Source organism: Hyaena hyaena, unplaced genomic scaffold, assembly GCF_003009895.1.
Source record: "Hyaena hyaena isolate Hyena2069 unplaced genomic scaffold, ASM300989v1 scaffold_362, whole genome shotgun sequence".
In the NCBI taxonomy this organism is placed as follows: domain Eukaryota; kingdom Metazoa; phylum Chordata; class Mammalia; order Carnivora; family Hyaenidae; genus Hyaena; species Hyaena hyaena.
In genome coordinates this window covers 1,180,078-1,203,480 of record NW_024080998.1, presented here as the reverse complement: position 1 = coordinate 1,203,480, position 23,403 = coordinate 1,180,078, and the positions used below count along the sequence as shown (strand labels likewise).

General features: G+C 42.3%; 1 protein-coding gene across 5 annotated transcripts in view; it reads right to left on the bottom strand.

Moving 5' to 3' along the window:
- LTBP1 (latent transforming growth factor beta binding protein 1) overlaps window positions 1-23,403 on the bottom strand; it is a 399,760-nt gene that overhangs the window by 342,531 nt on the left and 33,826 nt on the right. For all 5 annotated transcript variants that reach the window (XM_039250305.1, XM_039250307.1, XM_039250308.1 and 2 more), the window contains exon 3: window positions 8,452-8,749. In XM_039250305.1, the coding sequence (XP_039106236.1) occupies window positions 8,452-8,749 (298 nt within the window). The remainder of the gene's footprint in view (window positions 1-8,451; window positions 8,750-23,403) is intronic.

The following is a 23,403-nucleotide window of genomic DNA, read 5'->3' as shown; positions in this document are numbered from 1 at the left end:
GTCACAAAGGGAACACTTAAAATCCTTGGACTGAATTCCTTTCCTTCAACTTCCTGCCACTTTGCCTTTTTTTCACATCATAAAGTAGGATCAAAACCTTCATCACATAGACATGTTAGGTCGATCAGATGCAATAGGAATACAAAGTATTCTCCAAAATGTGCAGGGCTTTACAAAAGCAGACTATCATTCCAAGTGAAAAAAGGTAACTTCCTGCAACACGGGTAGATATTCATGAAACAATACTCAGACAAGGGTTTAGATGTTTTCTCTAGAAAAATCTCAAAAAAATGTATTCAACGTTTATCGTAGCCCTTCTGTGTACCTATGTCAATAAAGAGACAAAAAACTGTAAAGCAAGTGTTATTATAATGGGTAGCAGAGCACAGAGAGAACCCCCGATCAGCAGAGTGGGGGGTGGGGAGGGTCAATACTGAGCAAGGTCTCCCCTCTAGTCTAAGAGATCATTTGGGGAAACTGACCATTTGAGTCCTTGACTTTTTAAATGATTCAAGGAAGATCCCAATCTCAACTAGAATGCTACAAAAAGCTTGAAACTTCTCCCACGTTTTAACTATTGGTGCAGTTTTATAATGAGTTGTAGGTTCCCCCCTGTTGAGGTAGTATAAGAAAGTCCAAATAAAGGGAATGAGCTTACATTTCATTGTTGTTGCTGTTAATAAGGAGGGAATATTACACCAAGCTTCCCACCCCCTTAGATATCATAGCATATAGTTTATGGGTGTTTTTTTTTTTTTTTTAAAGACTCACAACCACAGTGCCAGGAAGCTAAGAGTGGGGCAGAGATAAAGGACAGGGGAGCACCCTCTCCTCCGCAGCATAAACATCACTCAACACTGCTTCCTATCAACCAGCCCAGAGTAAATGCAGAGCATTCAGCTCTCAAGAACTTTGAAAGTGGACCCGATCATCCCAATGTGGATTCTAAAGGGCCCTGCCTATATTTAGAAAATATCTGGCATACTATGAGCTCACTTGATAAATATAGAATGCATGTGAATTACTCCTGTCTTTTAAAAGAACATTTGCTCACTCGCCTCTTTTCTCTTCACCGCATCCCTGGGAAGAAGAGAATGAAAGAGAGGGACAGTCAATGCCATTACATAAATGCCGGCCCCTCACCTGGTTTGGGACAGGACAAAACCAATTTTTCCAGAGAAACTAACCACCAACCTTTGTAACATCAGGACACCATAAGATGATGAAAAGAGCCATCATCAGGGAAGAAAAAAGACAGGACACATGTGAGCTCCCTAGATAGATTTGACATCCATATCCTGAGTAGAACCAGACTTCCTTCTCAAGCTCAAAGACAAGGGAATGGGGTCCAGTGTCTCTGGCAAAACTGCTTCCTCTTTCTACCACACAGATAACAGCTCCCCATCTGGCAAAGCAGGGACCATGTGTACCGCCATTCTCTAGTGACCAAAGACATCAGCAGCTAAAGAATGCCCCTCATGACCTCCCCCTTTGGCTTCCATGGTCAGTACCTATAAAGTCCATCACAATTAACGGCGATAAAGACAGAACCTCTTATGCAAGTCAAAACAGTCTCTGTAAGCAGCACTGAGGGCTGACGACAAACTTTTATTGGCAACCTCAAGATCTATGTGAGTAATGATACTGACAAGTGATGAGAAAGCTCTGGAAAGCTGAACAGTTTTGCATTTTTCACCTTAGTGTGGTCTCCCAGCTAGAAGTTAGAAGCATTAACACCTTTTTGCACATAGGACCAAAGACAGACACTGGGGATGCATCTGCGACCTAACAGTGGCAATTCTTTGACAAACACCCAGACAGCTGCATGTGAGTAACATCTACAGGATGCAGCTCGACAGTAACCTCAACTGTTAGTATAGACTTTCCAAAGACTCCAGTACTATAAAGTGAAGTAAAAGTTCAAAGCATCAGAAGTGACTACCAAGATTTGTATACAGGAAGATAAGGCATCGCGTGGTGTTTTTCTTTGGCTCATCAAGAATCTGTGATGCAGCCCATGAAACTGGAAAAAGGAACACCACAGTAATAAACCTTCCATGAAAGGCATGAATGAAACTACCAACTATGGCAAGAAGTATTGCCAGAATGCCCTGGCCAGGTATCTTCAAACCAGTACCTGGCCAAGTGTCCAGCTCTTAGCCACTGACACCCGCTAATGGGGTACAGTGGATAATCCTGGCAATTCACCCACATAGCTGTGTCAGAAATCACCCATTCACCAGGTATCATTCATTTCAAAGACCCTGGAGAGCCATGATATTACCAAGGAACTGTCAAAACCAGCAGGATGGGAAGACCTCCACATCCCTCCTTTCTCCCACAGTCCCAGGCCTGGGTCACACCCCATCCTCTTTACCTTCGCCTCCCACATTCCACGCAGTGCCAAGGTTTTTCATCTACAGTCACTCCGGAGTTCACTTCCTTCCTCTTAGTTACCAGCACTGCTACACCTGTGACAGAGCCAGCCTCTAATTACCTCCAGGTCTAACCCACTACAGATGCTACACAGCCAGATGGATCTTAATTCCTAGGCAGAAAAATAGCATAGCGTTCCTCCCACTTGAGATTCTCTTTTGGTTTGTTGTTGTTACTCTTCCTTACAGAAAATCTCAAAAACAGAGTTCTGGGGGCGCATGGGTGGCTCAGTTGGTTAAGTGTCCGCCTCTTGATTTCGGCTCAGGTCATGTTCTCACAATTCATGGGATCGAGCCCTGCATGGGGCTCCGCACAGTGCAGAGCCTGCTTGGGATTCTCTCTCTGCTCCTCCCCTGCGCACTTACTCGCACCTTCTCTCAAAATAAACAAACAAACAAAAAAAAGGTCTGTAAGAACTCTCCTTGTACCCATCATCCAGCTTGAGTAATTATCTCCTCATGGCCAATCTTGTTACCTCTGTATGTCAACCCACTGAATAATTTGAATCAAAGCTCAGACATCGAATAATTTCATCTGCAAATACTTTAATGTCATTCTCCTTACATACCTATAACACCTTTATCACAGCCCCACAAATCAACAATCATTAAATTTCCAAGCAATGTCTAGATTTTCATGATTCTCCTATACATCATAATCATCTTTTTCATTTATTTACAGTTTGTTTGAATCAGGATAGACATATTCCAAACATTGTGATTAGTGTGTTTCTCAAGTTCCTTCTAAACTATAGTTTTCATCTATATTCCTTTTTTTTTTCTATTTTGCTTTATTGTATCCTTTTGGAATGGTTTTATTGAAATCTTAAGTGTTTAACTTGGTTTTTAACCCAATCCTTACAATTAGCACTAGCCTGCATCTATATTAAGTTCCAATCAAATAATATCCTAAATGTGGTCTTTTAAAATACGTCCAAAAATTCTTTGATATTCATACCTTCAAGCGGTGCAGCTTAATTTCATTCCCTTTGAAAGAGTGCGTTTGACTTAGTGACTCACTTCCAATGACTAAAATAAGGTGGAAGTGAAGGTGTATATCTTTAAGACCAAGGACCACAAAGGCGCTGTAGCCCTCTCCCCCGCTCTCTCCAGTGTGGGATCACTGGCTCTGGGAGAAGCCGGTGGCCATGTTATGAGAATTCTCAGGCAGTTGTGCAGAGAAATCCATGTAGTGAGGAAGGGAAGCCCCCAGCCAATAGCCAGGGACTTGAGTGAACTTGGCAGTGGGTTTTCTAGCCCTAGTGGAGTCGCCCTTGCTGACTATGACTACAGCCTCATGAGAGATGCTGAGCCCCATCTCCCAGCTAAGCACCTCCAAGGTTCCCACCTACAGAGACTGTCACACAATAAATGTTTTTCTAGGCTGCGGAGTTTGGGGGTGATCTGTTTACACAGCAGCAGGTAACTAATACGCCATGCTTTTTTTTTTAATATTTATTTTTGAGAGAGACAGAGCATGAGTAGGGGGGATCAGAGAGAGAGGGGGAGACACAGAATCTGAAAAAGGCTCCAGGCTCTGAGCTGTCAGCACAGAGCCCAACATGGAGCTTGAACTCACAAATCAGGAGATCATGACCTGAGCCCAAGTCAGATGCTCAACCAACAGAGGCACCCAGGCGCCCCACTAATATGCCATACTTTCTGATATCACATCACTGCCATTCCTGGAAATGCCCTCCCTATCCAGTTCTTTGTGTCCAAATTTAACCATCTTTCCAAGCTCACCTTCTCGAGAGCCGTCCCTGGACCTCCACTTCCCTAACACTTCAAAATCTGGAAACAATTGCTCCTTCCTTTGATTTCCTAAAGAGCTCTGTCTCTGGTTCTAAATCAAGCTGTATAACACTAATCTGGCCCAAAAGTAAAACCAATTCAACTACTACTCACGTACCTTAAATGTGTAGTTTTAACATTACAGTTTTACTAAAGTAACTGTTACTTCAAACATGCCAGGCACACATCCATCTTCACAGTTCATGCTCTCACATCCTTCAGGCGTTTGCTTAAATGTCACCTTCTCAGTTGGGTGTTCCCTGACAGCCTATTAAAACCACCAGAAATCTCCTGCCTTCCCACCCTGCACCCACCCAACACTCCTGGCCCATTACTGCTGTTTTATTTTCTCTATAGCACTTATCACAGTGTTTTAATCACGCCATTTCCAACCACCTCACACTTTGCAGACCGAAAGCTCCAGGAAGGCCGACATCCTGTGTATTTGTTCTGTAGCCCTGAACAGTGCCTGCCTGGGACACAGAGCCTGCTCCACGACACCTTGCCGGGTACGAGATCAAGATGGTAATGATTCATACACCATGTAATGAATGTAATGCTAAGTTCACATTTTGAGGGGTGCCTGGGTGGCTCAGTCACCTGAGCGTCGGACTCTTGGTCTCAGTTTAGGTCATGATCTCACGGGTTGGGAGATCAAGCCCGCTTCGGGCTCTGTGCGGACAGTGTAGAGACTGCTTGGGATTCTTTCTCTCCCTCTCTCTCTGCTCTTTCTCTCTCTCATAATAAATTTAAAATTTTTTTTAAATGTTGATATTTTAGGTATCTCTGTGTCTACAAGCACTTTAAGGAGGCTTAATCAATCTCCCTCTCCAAAAGATAAAACAAAAACAAAACCTTGAAACGTCCTGAAGCAGTCAATCTTAAAAAAAGATAACTTAAGAATTGTTACATTTCTTGGGGCACCTGGGTGGCTCAGTCCATTAAGCACCTGACTTCAGCGCAGGGCATGATCCCATGGTTCGTGAGTCCGAGCCTTGTGTTGGGCTCTGTGCTGACAGCTCAGAGCCTGGAGCCTGCTTTGGATTCTCTGTCTCCCTCTCTCTGCTCCTCCCCCAATCATGCTGTGCTCACTTGCTCTTGCTCTTTCTCTCTCTCATTTAAAAAAAGTTAAAAAAAAGAATTGTTACATTTCTCAAAAGTAGCCAAAATATATGCTCCTTGGCAGTTTAAGTAGGATTTCAGGTGATGAGGTCATTACCTAAATTAACCTCTGGACCCAATGCACCCCTGCCTCTGTGTCCCTCACACATTACAGTTCATCTATCATTTCCAAACCTCCTTAAATGCAGAACTGGATCCTTTACATCTTCATATACCCTACAGTGCCCAGATAACAGGGTGACCAAAAACATTTATTAAGAGAGGTGCCTGGGTGGCTCAGTCGGTTAAGCATATGACTTCAGTTCAGGTCATGATCTCGCAGTTCGTGGGTTCGAGCCCCGCATCGGGCTCTGTGCCAACAGCCAGCTCAGAGCCTGGAGCCTGTTTCGGATTCTGTGTCTCCCTCTCTTTCTGACCCTCCCCTGTTCATGCTGTCTCTCTCTCTCTCTCTCTCAGAAATAAATAAAACATTAAAAAAAAAAAAAAAGAAAAAAAGAAATTGTCAAGATTGGGGTGCCTGGATGGCTCTGGCCGTTAAGCATCTGACTCCTGATTTCAGCTCAGGATCTCACAGTTGTGAGAACAAGCCCCATATCGGACTCCATGCTGAGCATGGAACCTGCTTAAGACTCTCTTATCTCCCTTTGCTCCTCTCCCCTGCTTGCATTCTCTTAAATAAAAAAATAAAATCAATAAGGATTTAAGAAATGGTCAGAATTGTTAGCGAGAATCATTAGCACCTAGAGCTATCTTTTCTCCTCACCCAAAGCACACCATAGGTATGCCCCCATACGTGTGCCCTGTAACATTGCTATGGTAAAAAGTATCTTCATTCAGAAGATGAAGCTTCTGAAGCAAATGTATCCACTGACTTATTTTTCCAAAGCAGTGTTAGAACTGACACCTTAGCCAACTCTTTGACTCACAACATTCTTGTCTAAATTATACTGCTGCTACCAAAAAAGAGAAAGTTGCTTCTTCATCTGACTTCTGACATATGGTTCTTACTAACAAGCCATATACATACACATCACAGAGGATCAAATTCTAAGAGAAGATGGTGATATTCAGATGAAGGATGTCATTTGTAAATTACTTCAGTTTATGTAAGTTATAACGCTAGGAAAAAAAAAAAAAAATCACTGCAATGCACAGTAACCTGACTCTTGATTGCCAAGGCATAGTTCCAACACAGAATTGTTCTTTGTTTTTAAGATCCAGAACAATGTTGGAAAAGACAGGTCTAGCTATGATATAATCAAAGCTTTGTGTCATTTCAAGGACACACAGTTCATTCATGTTCTGCCACCAAAAAAAGCACCACTATCTTTTCAAGAAAGGGTCAGTGAACTACAGAACTCAGGGGCTAGAGCTGGCCCACCGCCTGTTTTAGTATGACCAACAAGCTAAGAATTTGTGTATTTTTACATCTTTTAAAGGTTGAGGGAAAAACCAAAAGAAGAAGAAAATTCACATGGGTGACATGTGAAATTTCTATGAAATTCAAATTTCTATGTCCATAAATAAAATTTTATTGGATCAATCACATTCATTTATATGTCATCTATGACTGCTTTTGTGCTGTAACAGCAACCATATTTCCCACAAAGCTGAAAATATTACCTGGCCCTTTACAGAAAAAGTTACCACTCTTCAGGGCATGGATGCTGAATCTTGACCTCTATTTAAAGCCTAACATTTGTTAATATTACTCACTCATTAACTGGGTTGTGTGACCTTGACCGAATTACTTAACGACTCTGCACCTCAGTTTCCATATCTGCAAAATGGGGCGAATAACAGCACCCACCTTATGGGCCCACTGGGAGTTGTACATTAACAATACATGCAAAGCCCTTGAATCAGCCCCAAGCATAGAGTAAGCCGCTGCTGAAGATTAGCTGCAACTACCATTCCTTCCTGCTGCAGGGCATGTTTTCCAACTGACAAGCTAGCAAGGTGGTGAGATTTCAAACTAGCTCCACAAACCTATTTACCAAGGTAGAACTGAACAATGAGAAAAGAAAGGAAAGAAAAGCAGAATGAAGGGGGTGAGCATGGGATGAGAAGAGAAAGGAAAAAATAGAAGGACCCCACTTGACGGGGACAGTAGGTGGCCTACTCAAAGGGGAAGTATAAATTAGGATAATTTCATCTATACCAACAGATGAAATAACTTCTGTGGGCTGACTGGATACTAATCACCATGTAGAAGCTGTCTCTAGGGGGAAAAGTATTCAAAATTCCCAGCAAGTGACTTACAAACGAACCGCTAGGTCAAACCCATTTCCAAGTGGAGAACTTCCTGTATTTTACATTCCTAGGCAAATGATAAGTGAGAGTTACAACACATTCTGCATCTTGTGATCCACGTCCTGTAACCATTTAAAAGGAAACGATGGACGTAAGGACCCTGTGCAGCAGAGGAGCCCCTCCTAGGAGGCAGGGGGTAAGCAGTCTTCTCCGAGAGTCCTCATTGTGTTCAGAAGGGCACTTACTTCCAAACGCTAAGAAAAAACCTTGTTCCCATAAATAGAACACAAGCTCATTCACCAAAAATGGACGTGCGTGGCAACTGGAAGGTAAACATGGTATTAAGAGAGGAGACACTTAACCTGCTACCGAGGTTGAGAAATGCTCTTTCCCAGGGCTAACTCTCATTTGGAATATCTTCTCTGTGAGAAGATGAGTTCCTGCCATTTCCATGTATTTTTACAAACTGCACGATTTCTCTTCTTCAATTATTTCAAAACTCTAGACACTGCTCCCCCCCCCCCCCGGAAAAAAGAATTGTTTTAACACTCATGACTGCACCACCAATAACTCTATTATTCCAGTCCAACCTTGATCCCTCTAATCCTCACTACTGCTTTGGTTCATGCTTATGGTCCATCTTCCCGGCAGAAGCTAAACACACACACCAAATATTTTAAAGAGACTTGATGTACAAGCATAACATGTAAAACCTTCAGGAAAGAAGAGACGTTATTATCCCAGTGACTTCTGCAAACTGCACAGGAAAGGCAGAGTGATTGAAAGCAATCACTCAGGACAATAATTAAAAGATGCTCCTGAGTAGAGGCAAGTTGAAAACACTCACTGAGAATGAATCTGCTGGGATAATCCTACAGAAGGCTTCGGCTTGAGGGTCAAGGTCATCTGGGCCACAGGACTGACTCTTGGAAGAGTGTCTGCCTTCTTAGATGAAGTGGGCTTTGCTGCTTGCTCAGGAGGGACCCAAGAGGAAGCAGCCGCAAGACTCTGCCCTCCAAAGCCTGGGGATGAAGTGTCCTGGGCAGCTGCTGTCTCACAGGCTTTGCCCTTGGTCCCCGGTTTACACACACACAGTTGAGGCCGGAGACACATCCCTCCATTCTGGCACGGTGGAACACAGCTTGCTGCAGAAACACAACAGAAGACGTGACTTTGAAGAGAAGCATTGGAGACTTCACAAATTCTTCCCCAGGCTTTACTATCAGCACCAGGATGTTCTCCAATAAAATAAAACCTTAATAAAAGACATGATGACAATGACAACAATGATGATGACAGCTAATATTTCTTAATGGCTTCCTAGGTGCCAGGCTATTCTAATATGTAACAACAAATTTAATCCCCCAGCAATTGCGGGAAGCAAATGTTTTATTTATTTATTTTATTTATTATTTTATTTATTTTGCCTATGTTACTGATGACGGAATAGACACAGGGGTTATGTAATTTGCCACAGGTCACACAATGATGAGTAAACAGAAGAGCTGGGACTTGAATCCAAGTGAACTGGCTCCAACATCATCTTTCTTTTGTTTTTACTTTTGTGTGTGGGGGGGGGGTGGAGGGTTTCAACATCACCATTAACCACTGCAGTAGAGCTGCCTTTCAGAAATGCATCAGAAGTGGGGCGCCTGGGTGGCTTAGTCGGTTAAGCGTCCGACTTTCGCTTGGGTCATGATCTCGCGGTTCGTGGGTTCGGGCCCCGCGTCGGGCTCTGTGCTGACTGCCAGCTCAGAGCCTGGAGCCTGTTTCAGTCTGTGACTCCCTCTCTCTCTGACCCTCCCCTCCTCACGCTCTCTCTCTCTCTCTCCCCTAGAAATAAATTAAAAAAAAAAAAAACATTTAAAAAAAATGCATCAGAAGCAAAGGAAAAACTTAAGAAAATGTTTTGTCCTTCTTTTTAAATTGTGCTCAGTGGCTTAAGTTTCAGGTATCCAAATAAGACCTGGTAAAAAAGCCCAAGTCCCATCCCCAACCCCCAAAGAGCTACCAACTTCATCTTGCAAAAGCTATCAGAGCCTGGGGTGACTATCTCAGAAATGTAGCGTAACCCACTTTTTTGTTTCTACATGGACAGAAGGATGCACAGGTTGAGAATCATCCAAGATACACTTTTATACTTCTGTTTTTAAAAAGCCAGTTCCCTCAACACCATTCCTAATCTTACAATGAAAGGCAACCAGAAAGAAACAAGCCCTTTATTCTCTTATTTGCTAGGAGGCATGTACTCTGAATAACAAGTCTTGTGGCCAGAGTTTCAAAGTTAGCAGGGCTATGGGTCACGGGTAAGGTAAGTGGATTTCATCACAGGCAAGAGCCCTTAGAAGTTTAGATGTTACAGACTCAAATTTCATTAGGTTAATGTTATAGGCTGATGAACAGGATTCCTTCAGTTTCTTCATTTGTCCCCATGCACTCATTTACATCAACTGATTTTGTTATCAGTCCACTTTTGACTGATAGGGTGAAATTAAACCCTTGGGGTTCATACAACATCCCCCATAAAATTCAATGCCAGATTCAATCCACAAATATTTACAAAATAGATGATGGATATGAACCAGAGGAGGCTTAATTATGGATGAACCAAATGACCAAGACCTAAAAGCCCTTTAACCTCCTGATTTGCTATAAAGGAGAGAAGATATTTTTCCCACCTTCCTACAATATGATTCCTATTAGTTACAGCAAATAATGATAAGAAATGACTGCCAAGTGTCAGAATAGACTGACAAATTTTCCAAAAGTGGGAAAGGATTCTTAAAAAGCAAAGAAAAATGCAGCCAGCTCCCTAGGTGACTTTGGGGTAAGTTATTTAACTTTAACCTCTGTACCTACACATGTTTGGGGGCAGAAGCAGGGCAGTAACTGCTTGTTCTAAAATGGTCCCCAAGAGTTCTTCCCAAATTAGGCTTCTAGAATTCAAAATCCAAAACTATGCACTTCCAGGGTTGAGGATTCTAATTTATCAGCATTTTCCGAGCCAACCAACGATCACTGGGTCCCTACTCGGCCATGGTTATTTATGGAATGTCACAGGAATGGAAATGGGCTCCACCCAGAGAGAACAGAAGTGGCCACAAGGGAGGACAGGACCGGGCTTTCAAAGCTGAGCCTTGGCCAGAGATCACCCCCCAGGCACTTTCATGTATACATTCTCTTCATGCTTTCAATTAGAACTATGTCTCATTTTAACATCTGAGAATGATTTCCGCTTCTCCTCCCTCCCAAGGTGTGCTGCAAATGTCCCCTCATCTACCAGGAAGGCTGCACAGAGCAGCGTACAAAAGTTGGTACCTAGATGGGGGCCAATCATGCAATCTTCCAAAATACCACTGAGATTATACAACCAGAACCTGCCTTTAGGAGGACAGCAAGGGATTCAAAGTGTAAGAGGTTAGAGATTTTTTAACCCTTCAAATTTGGTAGCATGTGAGAGTCAAGGGAAAAAATAGTATAAAGACTTTAAACTTACAAAAGTTTTCTACTATAAGAGAAAAAGTATGTTATATAGTAGTCTGACTATATACGATACCACCCTTCTGCAGTAAATGCTGAAAGAACAATAATGAGGTGGGGGGGGGGCACCTGGGTGGCTCTGTCGGTTAAGCATCTGACTTTGACTCAGGTCATTATCTCACGGGTTCTGGACTTCGAGCCCCGCATCGGGCTCTGCGCGGACAGCTCAGAGTCTGGAGCCTGCTTTGGTTTCTGTGTCTCCCTCTTTCTCTGCCCCTCCCCCACTTCTGTTCTCTGTCTCTCTTTCAAAAATAAACATTTTAAAAAAAGAATAAAAAGAAATAAGAAAAAGGAAAATGACTATTTTCTCTTCCCACGTAGGCTCTGACAGCAGCTTCCCGGGACACGCAGACAGGAGGGGCTGGCTGGAGCTGAGTCAGGGAAGGGAGAGGTGGGACAGAGTCCCTAAATGCCAGGGTAAGCCCCTCACCTGACATTTGGGGGGAAAAAAAAAAGCAAACCTCACGACCTGCAACCACATTTCATCAAGCCATGTTTCCTCAGAAACTGGGACCCCATGCGTCACGGTTCTCGTGGGGCACCTTGACCAAGTTCAAGTGTGGTACCTGGACCAGTGGCAGAGTCTCCCCAGAAGCACTTCAGGAGTACACAGTCTTCCACGGCCCCCCTCCTGCTAAATCCCATACTGGAGTCTGGAGATGTGACCCCCTCTAGACAGTCGGACGCGCACCCAACTCACAACCACAGACACACCGTGTTTGGAAACTGGCCCTCTTCCACCAGCAAGCATTTTGAGGATTTTTCTTAAGCTCATTTTCTTTTTCTAATTCCTGTAATTAACATACAGTGTCGTATTAGTTTCAGGTGTACAACATAGTGAATCAACAATTCCATATATTAGGATTTATATTTGTGTAACTTTGTGTAAATTTGTAACTGCAAATTTGGGGTTTTCACCCTACAATTGTATTTTATTGAATTGTTGTGATAAATGTGTTTATGGTGCTGCCCTTTTATTTTTAATACATAAAAAAAAACTTTCCATGTGACCAAATTCTCAAGATTATTATAGGTCCCTTCCAAAAGTTTGTGTTTATCATCATCTACTTCATGGCCAATGCAAAAATTTGTAGGCACTTATGAGGAAACTGTTATTCTAACCGAGGCACTGAACTATGTGGAAAATTATAAATAAATGTTACAGAAATATTTTAAAACCGCTTTTTCCACCAGTTGATTCTGCATTTGCCCAGCCCCAAGCAGTTCAACACAAGGAGCAAACACTACATCAAGATCTTATCACTGGGGTGGGCAATGGTTCTCAGGCTTTGTCGCACGTTACAATCACCTGGGGAGCTTTTAAAACTCTCCAAACCCAGGGCTGACACCAGGCTCTGAATTGGAATCTCTGGGAGAGGGGCTCAGACATCAGTTTGGGTTGCTTTTGTTGTTGTTGTTGTTGTTGTTTAAACTCTCCAGGTGATTGCAATATGCAGCCAAACTTGAACAAAATCCTAATCCAGACTTGCTGACAGACCAGATTTTGTAAAATGCAGCTCTTCGGATTTGTTTTCCCTCTCCTTCATTCAAAAATTTATTCAACGGAAGTTGAATTCAACACAAGTTAGCTGCCCGTGAGATACTTTCAAGACCCTCGACACCTGCCCAACTCACCTTTCCACTCTCACTGCCCCCTACCCATCACTGCAGAAGCCCGCCACTCCTCACCTCTGCCCACAGTGCCCGGTCCTAAAACACACATGCCCCAAGCTCTTGCTCATGTGAAACCACCTCCTTCTCTATAAAGTCCTTCCCAAATGTCCACCTGGTCCCCTACAATGATCTGTTCATCACCTGAACTCCTGTCCCCTTTTATTTTTCATATCACAGTCCCCATGTTCTGCCACATGTCATTAATCATCTCAACAAGTTCTCTTATGCCCCAAACTATATTGTAAACTGAGGTACATTAATTGGCTTATATAGAACTTTCGGTACCCTAGGACGGGAGCTTTAACCTCATCTTGGTCGACTAACTGGTATGAAAGCATAGCCACCCCTTTCCAAAGGATGCTGGGAGTTGAGGACATCTGGAAAGGGAATATAATCAGTGGGCTCCTAATTGGTTACATAATAACATCTACACCTCCAGACTCCACTAGCATGTTGCTTCTTCCATCAAATCTCCAATCCTCCAAAGATATTTTTAACACAAATTAATATTAAAATATACTCTGCTCATGTAGAAGATCTGTGGTGGCATTTAAACAATCTGCAATTAAAGAAATGGTCTCAGAAGCCCAGATCCAATGTATTCCAAAAGAATTCTGAAGGGATAGGACATTCTGAAACCGAGCTGGTCAAGGATGAACAGAAAAGAACATCACAGGGGCACCTGTGGTGGCTCAGTCGGTTAAGCAGCTGACACCAGCTCTGGTCATGATTTTGCGGTCCTTGAGTTCAAGTCCCACATCATGCTCTGTGCTGACAGCTCCCCCTCTCTCTGCCCCTCCCCTGCTTGTTCATTCTCTCTCTCTCCCTCCTTCAAAAATAAACATTAAGAAATTTAAAAAAGAAGAAAAAGAAAAGAAAATCACAATGCACTGGTAGGAACTGTGACAAGTTACTAAACTTCCAGGGCAAAAGCATGTTAAGGGGTTTAGCCTCAGAGGTTCAGATGCAGCAGAAAGAAAAAAGAGCTGCTGCCAGGTACCTGCACACAGAGACAGCTTGTCTACAGACTGTCTCCTGAGCATCCACCTGATACTGAGCTAAACAGAGCAGAACACCATGGGGCAAACTACCCAGGACGTGTAAGGCACAAATTCCCAATCCCGACCCGCTTAAGTCAAGGCATTTGGTAGAATCACCAGAATTAAACCCCTTTTGTTTATTAAAGTTTACTTGCAAAGAGAAACCACAAGCAGGCTCCACAAGATCATGTGCAGAGCCCCGTGTGCTAGATGCTTAACCAACTGAGCTACCCAGGCACCCCCAGAGTTAAACCCCTTTTAAGGAGGATAGCAAACCTCAATATCAAAATCAGGCAAGAAGAGTACATGAAAAGAAAACTAACACAGAAACCAGTTAAGGATATAAGTATAAATTACCTAAGTAAAATATTAGTATTTCAGAAACAGAAAAGCAAGCAGAATATTCCAAAAACATAAGGATGGCTTTAATGTCAACAAATCTGTCTATGGAATTACCCATGTTAAAAAAAATTAAATGAGAATTTATCTCAATGAATGCAAAAAAAAAGCTTCCAATAAAATTCATCACTTACTCATAGTAACAAACAAAAACTGTTAGCCAACTAGAAATACAAGGGGATTTCCTTGTTCTGGTAAACAGTATCTACAGCAAATCCCACAAGAGCATACCAACGTGTATAGCAAATACTACGAGGAAACTGCAGAAGCATTCCTATCAAAGTCGTAAACAAGGCTAAATGCCTATAATAACCTCTAATAATTGATGTGGTATTGCCGTGAGCAGCTGATAGGACAAAACAAGAAATATAAGGTCTAAGAACTGGAAGGAAAAAACAAATTTATCGTTATTTTCAATTTAAGTAAATGTCTACATAAATAATTTAGAAGATTGTACAAACTACTTTAAGTGATAATGTAGAATTGGTTAGAGACAGAGCAACAGATCAATACTATGTAACATAAAACATACAAACAGACTACAACATGGAGCTGTGCAAGGTGATGGAGATATAACAAATGGGTAGAGAAACAATGGACTACTTAGTGGTGTTGGACAATAGACAAGCATTCATTTAGAATTAAAATTAGATCCCTCCGGGCGCCTGGGTGGCTCAGGTGGTTAAGTGTCTGACTCTTGATTTCGGCTTAAGTCATGATCTCACAGTTTGTGAGTTCGAGCCAGGGGTTAGGCTCTGTGCTGGAGGTTTGGAGCCTGCTCATGATTTTTAATCTGCCTCTCTCTCTCTGCCCCTCCCATGCTTGTTCACGTGTGTTCACTCTCTCTCTCTCTCTCTCTCTCTCTCTCTCAAAAATAAGCTTTAAAAAAATAATAAAAGACACCGTATACAAAACCAAAAGACAAATGACACACATTTAAACAAAATTATAACTAGATTTATCCAGAAGTCCTAAAAATCAATAGAAATGCAAAAAAAAATGGACAAAGGCTATGAATTGGTTATTCATGGATGATGAAATGTGAGTGGCAAATAAACGCAGTAAGATATTGAACCTCTCCAATTACCTGAGAGCAGCAAATCAACACAACACTGAGATGCAACTCTACAGGCAAGAGACTAGCACTAAGTCTGTTACCACCAAGTGTTAGCAAAGATTTAGGGAAACAGGAACTCTATTACACACTGCTCACAGGATAGATTTTATACTCTGTGAAAAGCAACTCAGCAATATTTAGTAAGGTTCTAATGTGAAAACCCTATACCCAGCAATTTTACTTCTCGGCTGTTATGTGCCCAAGGAGAAACATACAGGCATGTTCACGGCACACCAGTAACAGTAGGAAAATACTGATATTGATAAACTGTAGTATATTCATACAATTAAATACTACAAAGCAGTTAAAAATCATGATCCACATCGATATCTAGCTCCGTGGAGGGATCCTGAACATCACATTCACTGAGAAAGTAAATTACATGATGATACTTTGTAATACTTTTCTTTATATGATTCTAATAACCATCCATGTAAGTTTTTAAACATATAAAAAAAAAAGTCAGTCATTTTTATAGAATATGAAATCAACAAAAGCATAAAAAAATATACTGGATTCTCAATAAATTCATGACAGTGATCACCTCTTGGAAAGAAGTAGAACACCATGAGAGAAGAAAACAAATCATTTTACTGGCCTTTTTTTTGGTTTTGTTTTCTTAGTTCTTAAGACACGTAGCAAACATGACAACAAGCATACTTAGATCAGCTGTGCATACCTACATAGGGATTTACTACTCTACCCTTGGTACTTTTCTGTATATTCTTCTGTTTTTCAAAATCAAAATGATTTTTTAAAAAACAACCCCACAAAAGGCAATTGAGAATTGAAGGCAGTTATGAAATATTCCCTAATCACAGTGTAGCACAGGGACGAGGCCGGTCAGTGTCAGAAAGTGCCACCACGACCAGGGTGAACTCAGTCCGCCAATTCTGAGCTTGCAGAAAGCTGACATCAAGGCTTCGACGAGTAGAGTACGCAACACAATCCTACTGTCCTGGCTGCCAGGTCCGTCGTCTGAAAAAAACCCTTTCATCATTTGAAACAAATTCTCAGATTTCACCCCAAATACTCTCCAATTTCTTCCATATCTGAATCCAACTCCAGCTGACAAGCTGATCCTTACGTTCTTTAAACGTTTAGAGTGACTGTATTTTTAGGAAGTAACCCATGCCCTGAAGCTCAGCCTCTATTGCTTTTAATTCTAAAAAAGTAACTCTTAGTTATATTTAAAACTCACCCCAGCCCACACGGGGCCAAGAGTGTGACTCGCTCTGCCCCTTGCTTTTCTCTCCAAACAAGTTGTAGCAAGTCTACCACATGCGTCCCGTGGAGAAATGTGAGTCTAACTGTGTCTTCTGTGATCAGAGACAGCAGGTGAGAAATGGCTTTGCTGTGTGTGTCTTCACAGTAATTCCCAGCTGCCCTTTGAAGTTATTCAATAACGCTAAGTGATATCAGATCACAAGAAACGTAGCATGAGGTCACACATTTTGGTCTAACTCTGTCTGCTCCTTGTACCAAACCCAAATAAATGCTGAGCTTGCCTCACAAATGTCTCCGGGTCAGCTTCCTCCAAAATCCCTCATGAGCAAAAATTATTAGCATAGCATCCTCAGGCTTTTTCTATCCAGCCTTATGCAATAGTGACGATTTCCACAGAACCGAATTTTGTGCACAGGTGAACCAAGCACCAACATGTAGAGTAACCCTTAGGGGTTTTGATCGTTAGGAAAAGCCACGTGAAATACTTTAGGTGTGCGTGTGCCGCATTCATGTTGCCTTGCCAAGTCAGGCTATCAAGCATGGGCTGTTTCTCCACTCTCTCCTACCCTGTTTGCTTTTGTCATCTACTCTCGATCTCCAGCGACAACTTAACCAAGCTAGTTAGACCAAGATAGTCAGATGGTGGTGCAGACAGTCTGCACAAATTACATGGAATGCAAGTCACAAAGGTTGTGTGTAGAATTTCATAGCTTTTCTCAGCAGTTTAATGCCTTTATGTCAAGCACTGGGCTGCCGACTGCCTAATTCCCCAGGAGCTGTGTTCTGCAAGGGTGAGGTTCTGGAAGCCTGAGCTCAGCAGGAGTAGCTTGTTACTATGTGATTTAATTTAAAATAGGTCGTCAGCTGAGGCCAAACACGCTCCTCCCAATCCCATCAATAACTGTGAAATCACTCACGGAATATAACATAATTAAGTCGTAAGTCATGTAACGAAAAACCACCAGCAGTTTTTCTGGGTTCTGTTTCTGGTCTTATTACTGTCGTTTTATTAACGTGTCTTAACCTTTAAGTCAGTGAGAAAAGAAAAGAAAACAAAGTTAAAGATCTACAGTTTAGACTATATAAACATTTAATTAAAAATAGCAAAAGGAAGAGAGAAACCAGAAAAACATTTTCAGAAATATGCTATTATGTAGAAAGAATAAAAGTCTTTAACAAGTTAAAGCCAAATATTAAAAGGATAAAAGGACAAGATAGACAATAAAACAAGAAAATGCAGTTAGTAAATAAACTTGTGGGGTAATATCCAAATTAATTAAGTCATCAAAAGAAATGCAAACTAGGGGCTCTAGGGTGGCTCAGTTGGTTCAGTGTCTGTTGATTTCGGCTTAGGGCACTGTTCAGTGAGTTCAAGTCCTGCATGAGGCTCTGTGCTGACAATGTGGTGCCTGTTTGGGATTTTCTCTCCCTCTCTTGCATTCTCTCATAAATAAATAAACTTTAAAAAAATAATAAATGCAGGGGCATCTGGGTGGCTTAGTCGGTTAAGCGTCCGACTTTCGCTTAGGTCATGATCTCGCGGTTCGTGGGTTCGAGCCCCGCATTGGGCTCTGTGCTGACTGCCGGCTCAGAGCCTGGAGCCTATTTCAGAGTCTGCTTCTCCCTCTCTCTCTGACCCTCCCTGCTCACGCTGTCTCTCTCTCTCTCCTAGAAATAAATAAAAATATTTTTTAAAAAATAATAAAAATAAAAATAAAAAAATAATAAATGCAAACTAAAACAAGGAGATACTTTTATGTGACATCTAGCCAAATATTGCATTAGTATAAAGTGCCACAAAGGAGGTAGTAAAATGGCACAAACCTTTTAAAAAGCAGTTTAACACGGTTTCAAATATTTCAGTAGCCTCATTTCTAGAAATTTATTCTAACAGTAGTCAAAAAACAAATAACTATGCACATACATATGTCAGCTGCCCACAGCTGTGTTCTTTATACCAATGAAAAATTCAAAAAAGAAGCATACAGGTTGAATCAAGTATGGTATTACAACCATTCAAAATCAGAATTATAATGTGATACTGTCAGGTTTTTAAATGTTAATACTGTTCATGTGAATGAAAACAGTGTTATTCTGTTAGTTAGCAACCACCTTCTCTAATAGTAGAATTTTATTCTCTGCACTAATGCTAGTATGTATGTATGTATGATAAATACAAGTTGGTGACAAATGTTTGCTTTCACAGGCTAAACTACTATGCACATATGGAGTACGATTATAATTGACATCTCTAGATTCATCAAAAGGATGACCATATATTTCTAAACAATAAATCTATAATGAATTTTAATCCCATCATACGATCTCTCTTCACTCATTTACACATTAAGACCTTCCCCCTTCTAGGCTAGCACTCAAGATCAGAGTCCGGTAGGAAAGGCATTTTAAAAAGTCACTGTACAGCTATATACTGGAACAAAGGCATAGAAGGGATGAGAAATGAGGGGTCCTCAATGGGTAAATGACAAATATTTTGATTTATCATATCCAAGGGACTACAAAGGATACAAAGAATTCTTAGAATGGTTTGTTTCCTTGAGGACCAATGAAATCCCCCTGCCCAAGCTCACCTACTGATAGAAAGCAGATGAAGCTGGGCTCTGGAGTCACACCGATCAGAGTCCAGACCACCCCAACCCCAGGCCCTTGCTGTGGGCCCCTGGGCCTGTTGCCACGTTTGACCTGTGCTTTGGTCTTTCACTGAACCAAATACTGAGTAACAATTTCTGCATTCTTTTGCACCAGGCACTGTCACATGCCCTGTGATCAGAACTGCACACAAGAAAATGCCATCTGTGCCCCGTGAAACTCATTGCCCAGACAGAAGACTGGCAGGAACCATGATTATCATTATCAGAAGCACTTTGGAAAGAGCATGGTGCACAGTGGGGGCCCACCCATATGGGATTTAGGTTATTAGGAAAGACCTCCCTGAGATCATGAACTTAGGATCAAACCTGAAAGCTAAGAGAAATAAGTAACACACAGGCCTAGCCCTGGAAGGTGGGGACACATGTTAGCCATGACACCTGCCACAAAGCCATTAAGAAGCAAAACACAGGATGCCTTTGTGGCTCAATGGGTTGAGCATACAACTCTTGATTTCAGCTCAGGTCATAGTCTCATGATTGTGAGATGCAGCCCTGAGTCAAGCTCTGCACAGACAGAGTGGAGCCTTGCTTGGGATTCTCTCTCCCTCTTTCTATGCCCCTCCTACACCGTGTGTGGGTTCATGTGCACAGTCTCAAAAAAATTTTTTTGTTTAAAAAGGAAGCAAAATGCATATGCACTCTACTGACTCGGGAAGGGCTTTTCATTAGAGGTAAGTTCAGCAAGGTGGGGAAGGAATTACAACATATTCTTAAATATATGCATCCAGCACACAGATCAATACACTTGAATGGGACCAGCTGAGACCTTATCCTATAGATGAGGAGCACAACACCAAGGCCCATCATCACCAGTGTAACTTAATGCTGCTCTAGATGTTCTCATCTGTTCAGTAATAGATGCAAGAGAGGTGTACAGTAAGACAAGCCAGCTCCTACACTGCCCACAAGGCTGTCCGTGGGTATAGACGGTCTTTACAACAATCAGCCATATTTTAGGATTAAGACTTAGAAACACTCATGCTTGTTTGTGTTTTAGCATTCCTAAACCAGGAAATGTGATACCCAAACAGATCTACCTCAGGATTACAAGCAATACAGTAGTGCAAGATAGAAACATCCTACCCATACAACAACAAATGGATAAAAATCACGGATTAAAAACAAGGTTTCTGAGGGGCACCTGGTTGGCTCAGTCAGTAGACCGTCCGACTTTGGCTCAGGTCATGATCTCACAGTTCATGGGTTCAAGCCCTGCGTTGGGCTCTGTGCTAACAGCTTGCTCAGAGCTTGGAGCCTGCTTCAGATTTTGTGTCCTTCTCTCTCTGCCCCTTCCCTGTTCATACTGTCTCTCTCCATCTCTCAAAGATAAATAAATGTAAAAAAAAAAAAAAAAAAATTTTTTTAAAACAAGTTTCCAAGACCTTTTTAATGATATGGAATAATGCTAATGATGTAAAGCCAAGTTAAAAATAAATTAAAAACGGGGCGCCTGGGTGGCTTAGTCGGTTAAGCGTCCGACTTTCGCTTAGGTCATGATCTCGCGGTTCGTGGGTTCGAGCCCCGCATCGGGCTCTGTGCTGACAGCCAGCTCAGAGCCTGGAGCCTGTTTCAGTCTGTGACTCCCTCTCTCTCTGACCCTCCCCTGCTCACGCTGTCTCTCTCTCTCTCTCTCTCTCTCTCTCTCTCCTAGAAATAAATAAAAAAAACATTAAAAAAATAATAATAAATAAATTAATTAATTAATTAATTAAAAGCTCCTCATCACTCTAGAACTCACTCCAATCAACTTTGCCCCTCTATCTGTCCACTGAATTGGATCTTGTCAGTCACCTGTGACCTCTGGGCTGCCAAGCTAGGGGCCATCTCCCTTTCTCGGCCAAGACCCAGCAAGCAGTGGCCCTGCTAGATCAGTCACTCCTTCCTCACCACTGTCTTCCTTAACTAAGATGTCACATGCTGCCAGCCCCTCTTCCCGTCTTGACCTCTGTTGAAAGTTTCCAAGGCTTGCGTGGTCCTTGGACCCTTCTCCTGGTGATCTCATCCAGTCCTAAGGCTTTGATTTCCATGGAGGCTGTGCCCAAAGTCAGATGTAGGCTGTGCCCTCCTATATGAACTCCAGATTTCCACGTTCAACTGCCACACGAATAGCTCCACATGAAGATCAAACGGACTTTTGAAATTTAGCATATTTCAAGTCCCCTCCCCCACCGCAAACTCCACATCAGGATCCTCCTTAGCACTCTTCTCCTTAGAAGGCAGTGCCATTCACCAACTGGCTCACCAAGTGCATTCGTTTGCTGGGGCTGCTCTAACAAAGTGCCACAGAATGGAAGGCTTGAACAACGGAAAGTCATTGTCTCGCAGTTCTGGAGACAGGAAGTCTGAAATCAAGATGGCGGAAGGGTCGGTTTCTTGAGGGCTGTGAGAGACTGTCCCATTTCTTTCCCCTAGCTCCTAGTGGTGCCAGGCGTTCCCTGGCTTGTAGAAGCTGCTATCCCCCTCTGGGTCGTCCCACCTCCCCTGTGTGTGTGTCTGTGTGTTTCATAAGGACAACAGTTCTCCTGGATTAGCCACCCCCCTCCACTCCAGTATGACCTCCAATGACAATTTTCTCAAGGAAGGTCACATTCTGGGAAACTGGGGGGTTAGGACTTCAACAAAGGAATTGGGGCCGGGTAGTATTTCAGCCCCTAACATGCAATTGTCCTATGTGATGCTTCTCGTTCTCTCCTTCCACACATCCAAATCCATCTCAAGTGCTGTTAGCCCTACCTTGAAATACATCCTGGATCTAACCGTTGCTCACCACCTTCCCTCAAACTGTTCCTCGGGCCTTATCCCCGGCACTCCATGCTCCCCAGAACAGTTAGAGGGATCCTGTTAGAACCAAAGCCAGACCACAGGACTCCTCTGCTCCAAACCCTCAAAGGCCTCCATCTCACACATTCTAAGCCCATATTTCTACGGCTGCACGTCTCCGCCACCTTTCCCCACATCATTTCCTAGAGCTCCTAAGCACCATACCCCCATCACACTGGCTTCCTTCCTAGTCCTCATACGTGTTTCCACTTGCACTGGGTGCTCCCACCTGTAACGTTCTTCCCCAAATAATCACAGATGCTCCCCACCCCATGTTCATTCTTCCCTAGATAGTCACAGGCTGCCTTTCCACGTCACTCAGCCTCCTTTGTGATCAGATGCTCCAAGACAGCAGACTCTGGGCCTCTAATCCCATACTCTGTCTCATGTTTCTTCAGGGCATTCATCCCTACCTGACGTTTAGCTATTCGCTGTCTGCCCTCCCACTAAAACATCAGCTCCACAGGGAGCTGGGCCTAGAAAAAAGTGTGGCTCATAGCTGATAATCAATAAATAATTGCTGAATGAATGAACCCAAGAATGAAGGCTGGAAGAAAAAGAGACCTAAATGCGAACATGAATTATTTACCTATGATGGGTGAAGTTATGTAAGTTATTTTTTGTTTATACCGTATTATGCTTTCCAGATTTTCAAAAGTGGCCTGTTATTTTATAGTACGGTGAAAAGCGACAATACTTTTTTGAAAAGAAATGTTAATTCACTTAAGGGCTTGTTTAAACATGCTTAAATTTTTAAGGGCTGTAATTTCTACAATCTAAACAATATGTGAGACAGAGTACCATACACTAGACGTTATGATAACTGTGCTACAACTTACTTTGAAACTTTGAAACTTATTCTTAGCTTACTATGATTGGGTAATATGTCTCGTACTATTATTAACACGTTTAATCTGTTTGAAAAGCTGACTTCTTTTATTTTCATCAACCAATAATGTTAAACAAGAGAAGACTTTTGCAAGTCAGAGCAATAAAACATAAGCTTTTATAAGACCAAAACGACTGCCAAATTGAGAATGGAGTATCTGAATCTTAGATTAACAAAAAGGGGGGGGGGGGAGACTAAGACAGAAAACACTACTCTGATTAGAGAGCGTCACACAGGGGTGAAGAGCCCACTGAAGCCAGACACCCCACACCAAGCCCCTGCTCAGACAATCACTAGCTGAGTGCCTTTGGGTAGATTTCTATTACCTTTTTTGCATCTCACTTTTCCCATCTGTAAAATGGGAGGGATGTTAAAGAGAGGGGTGGTTCTCTAGGGATTAAATGACTATTCAACCCACTTA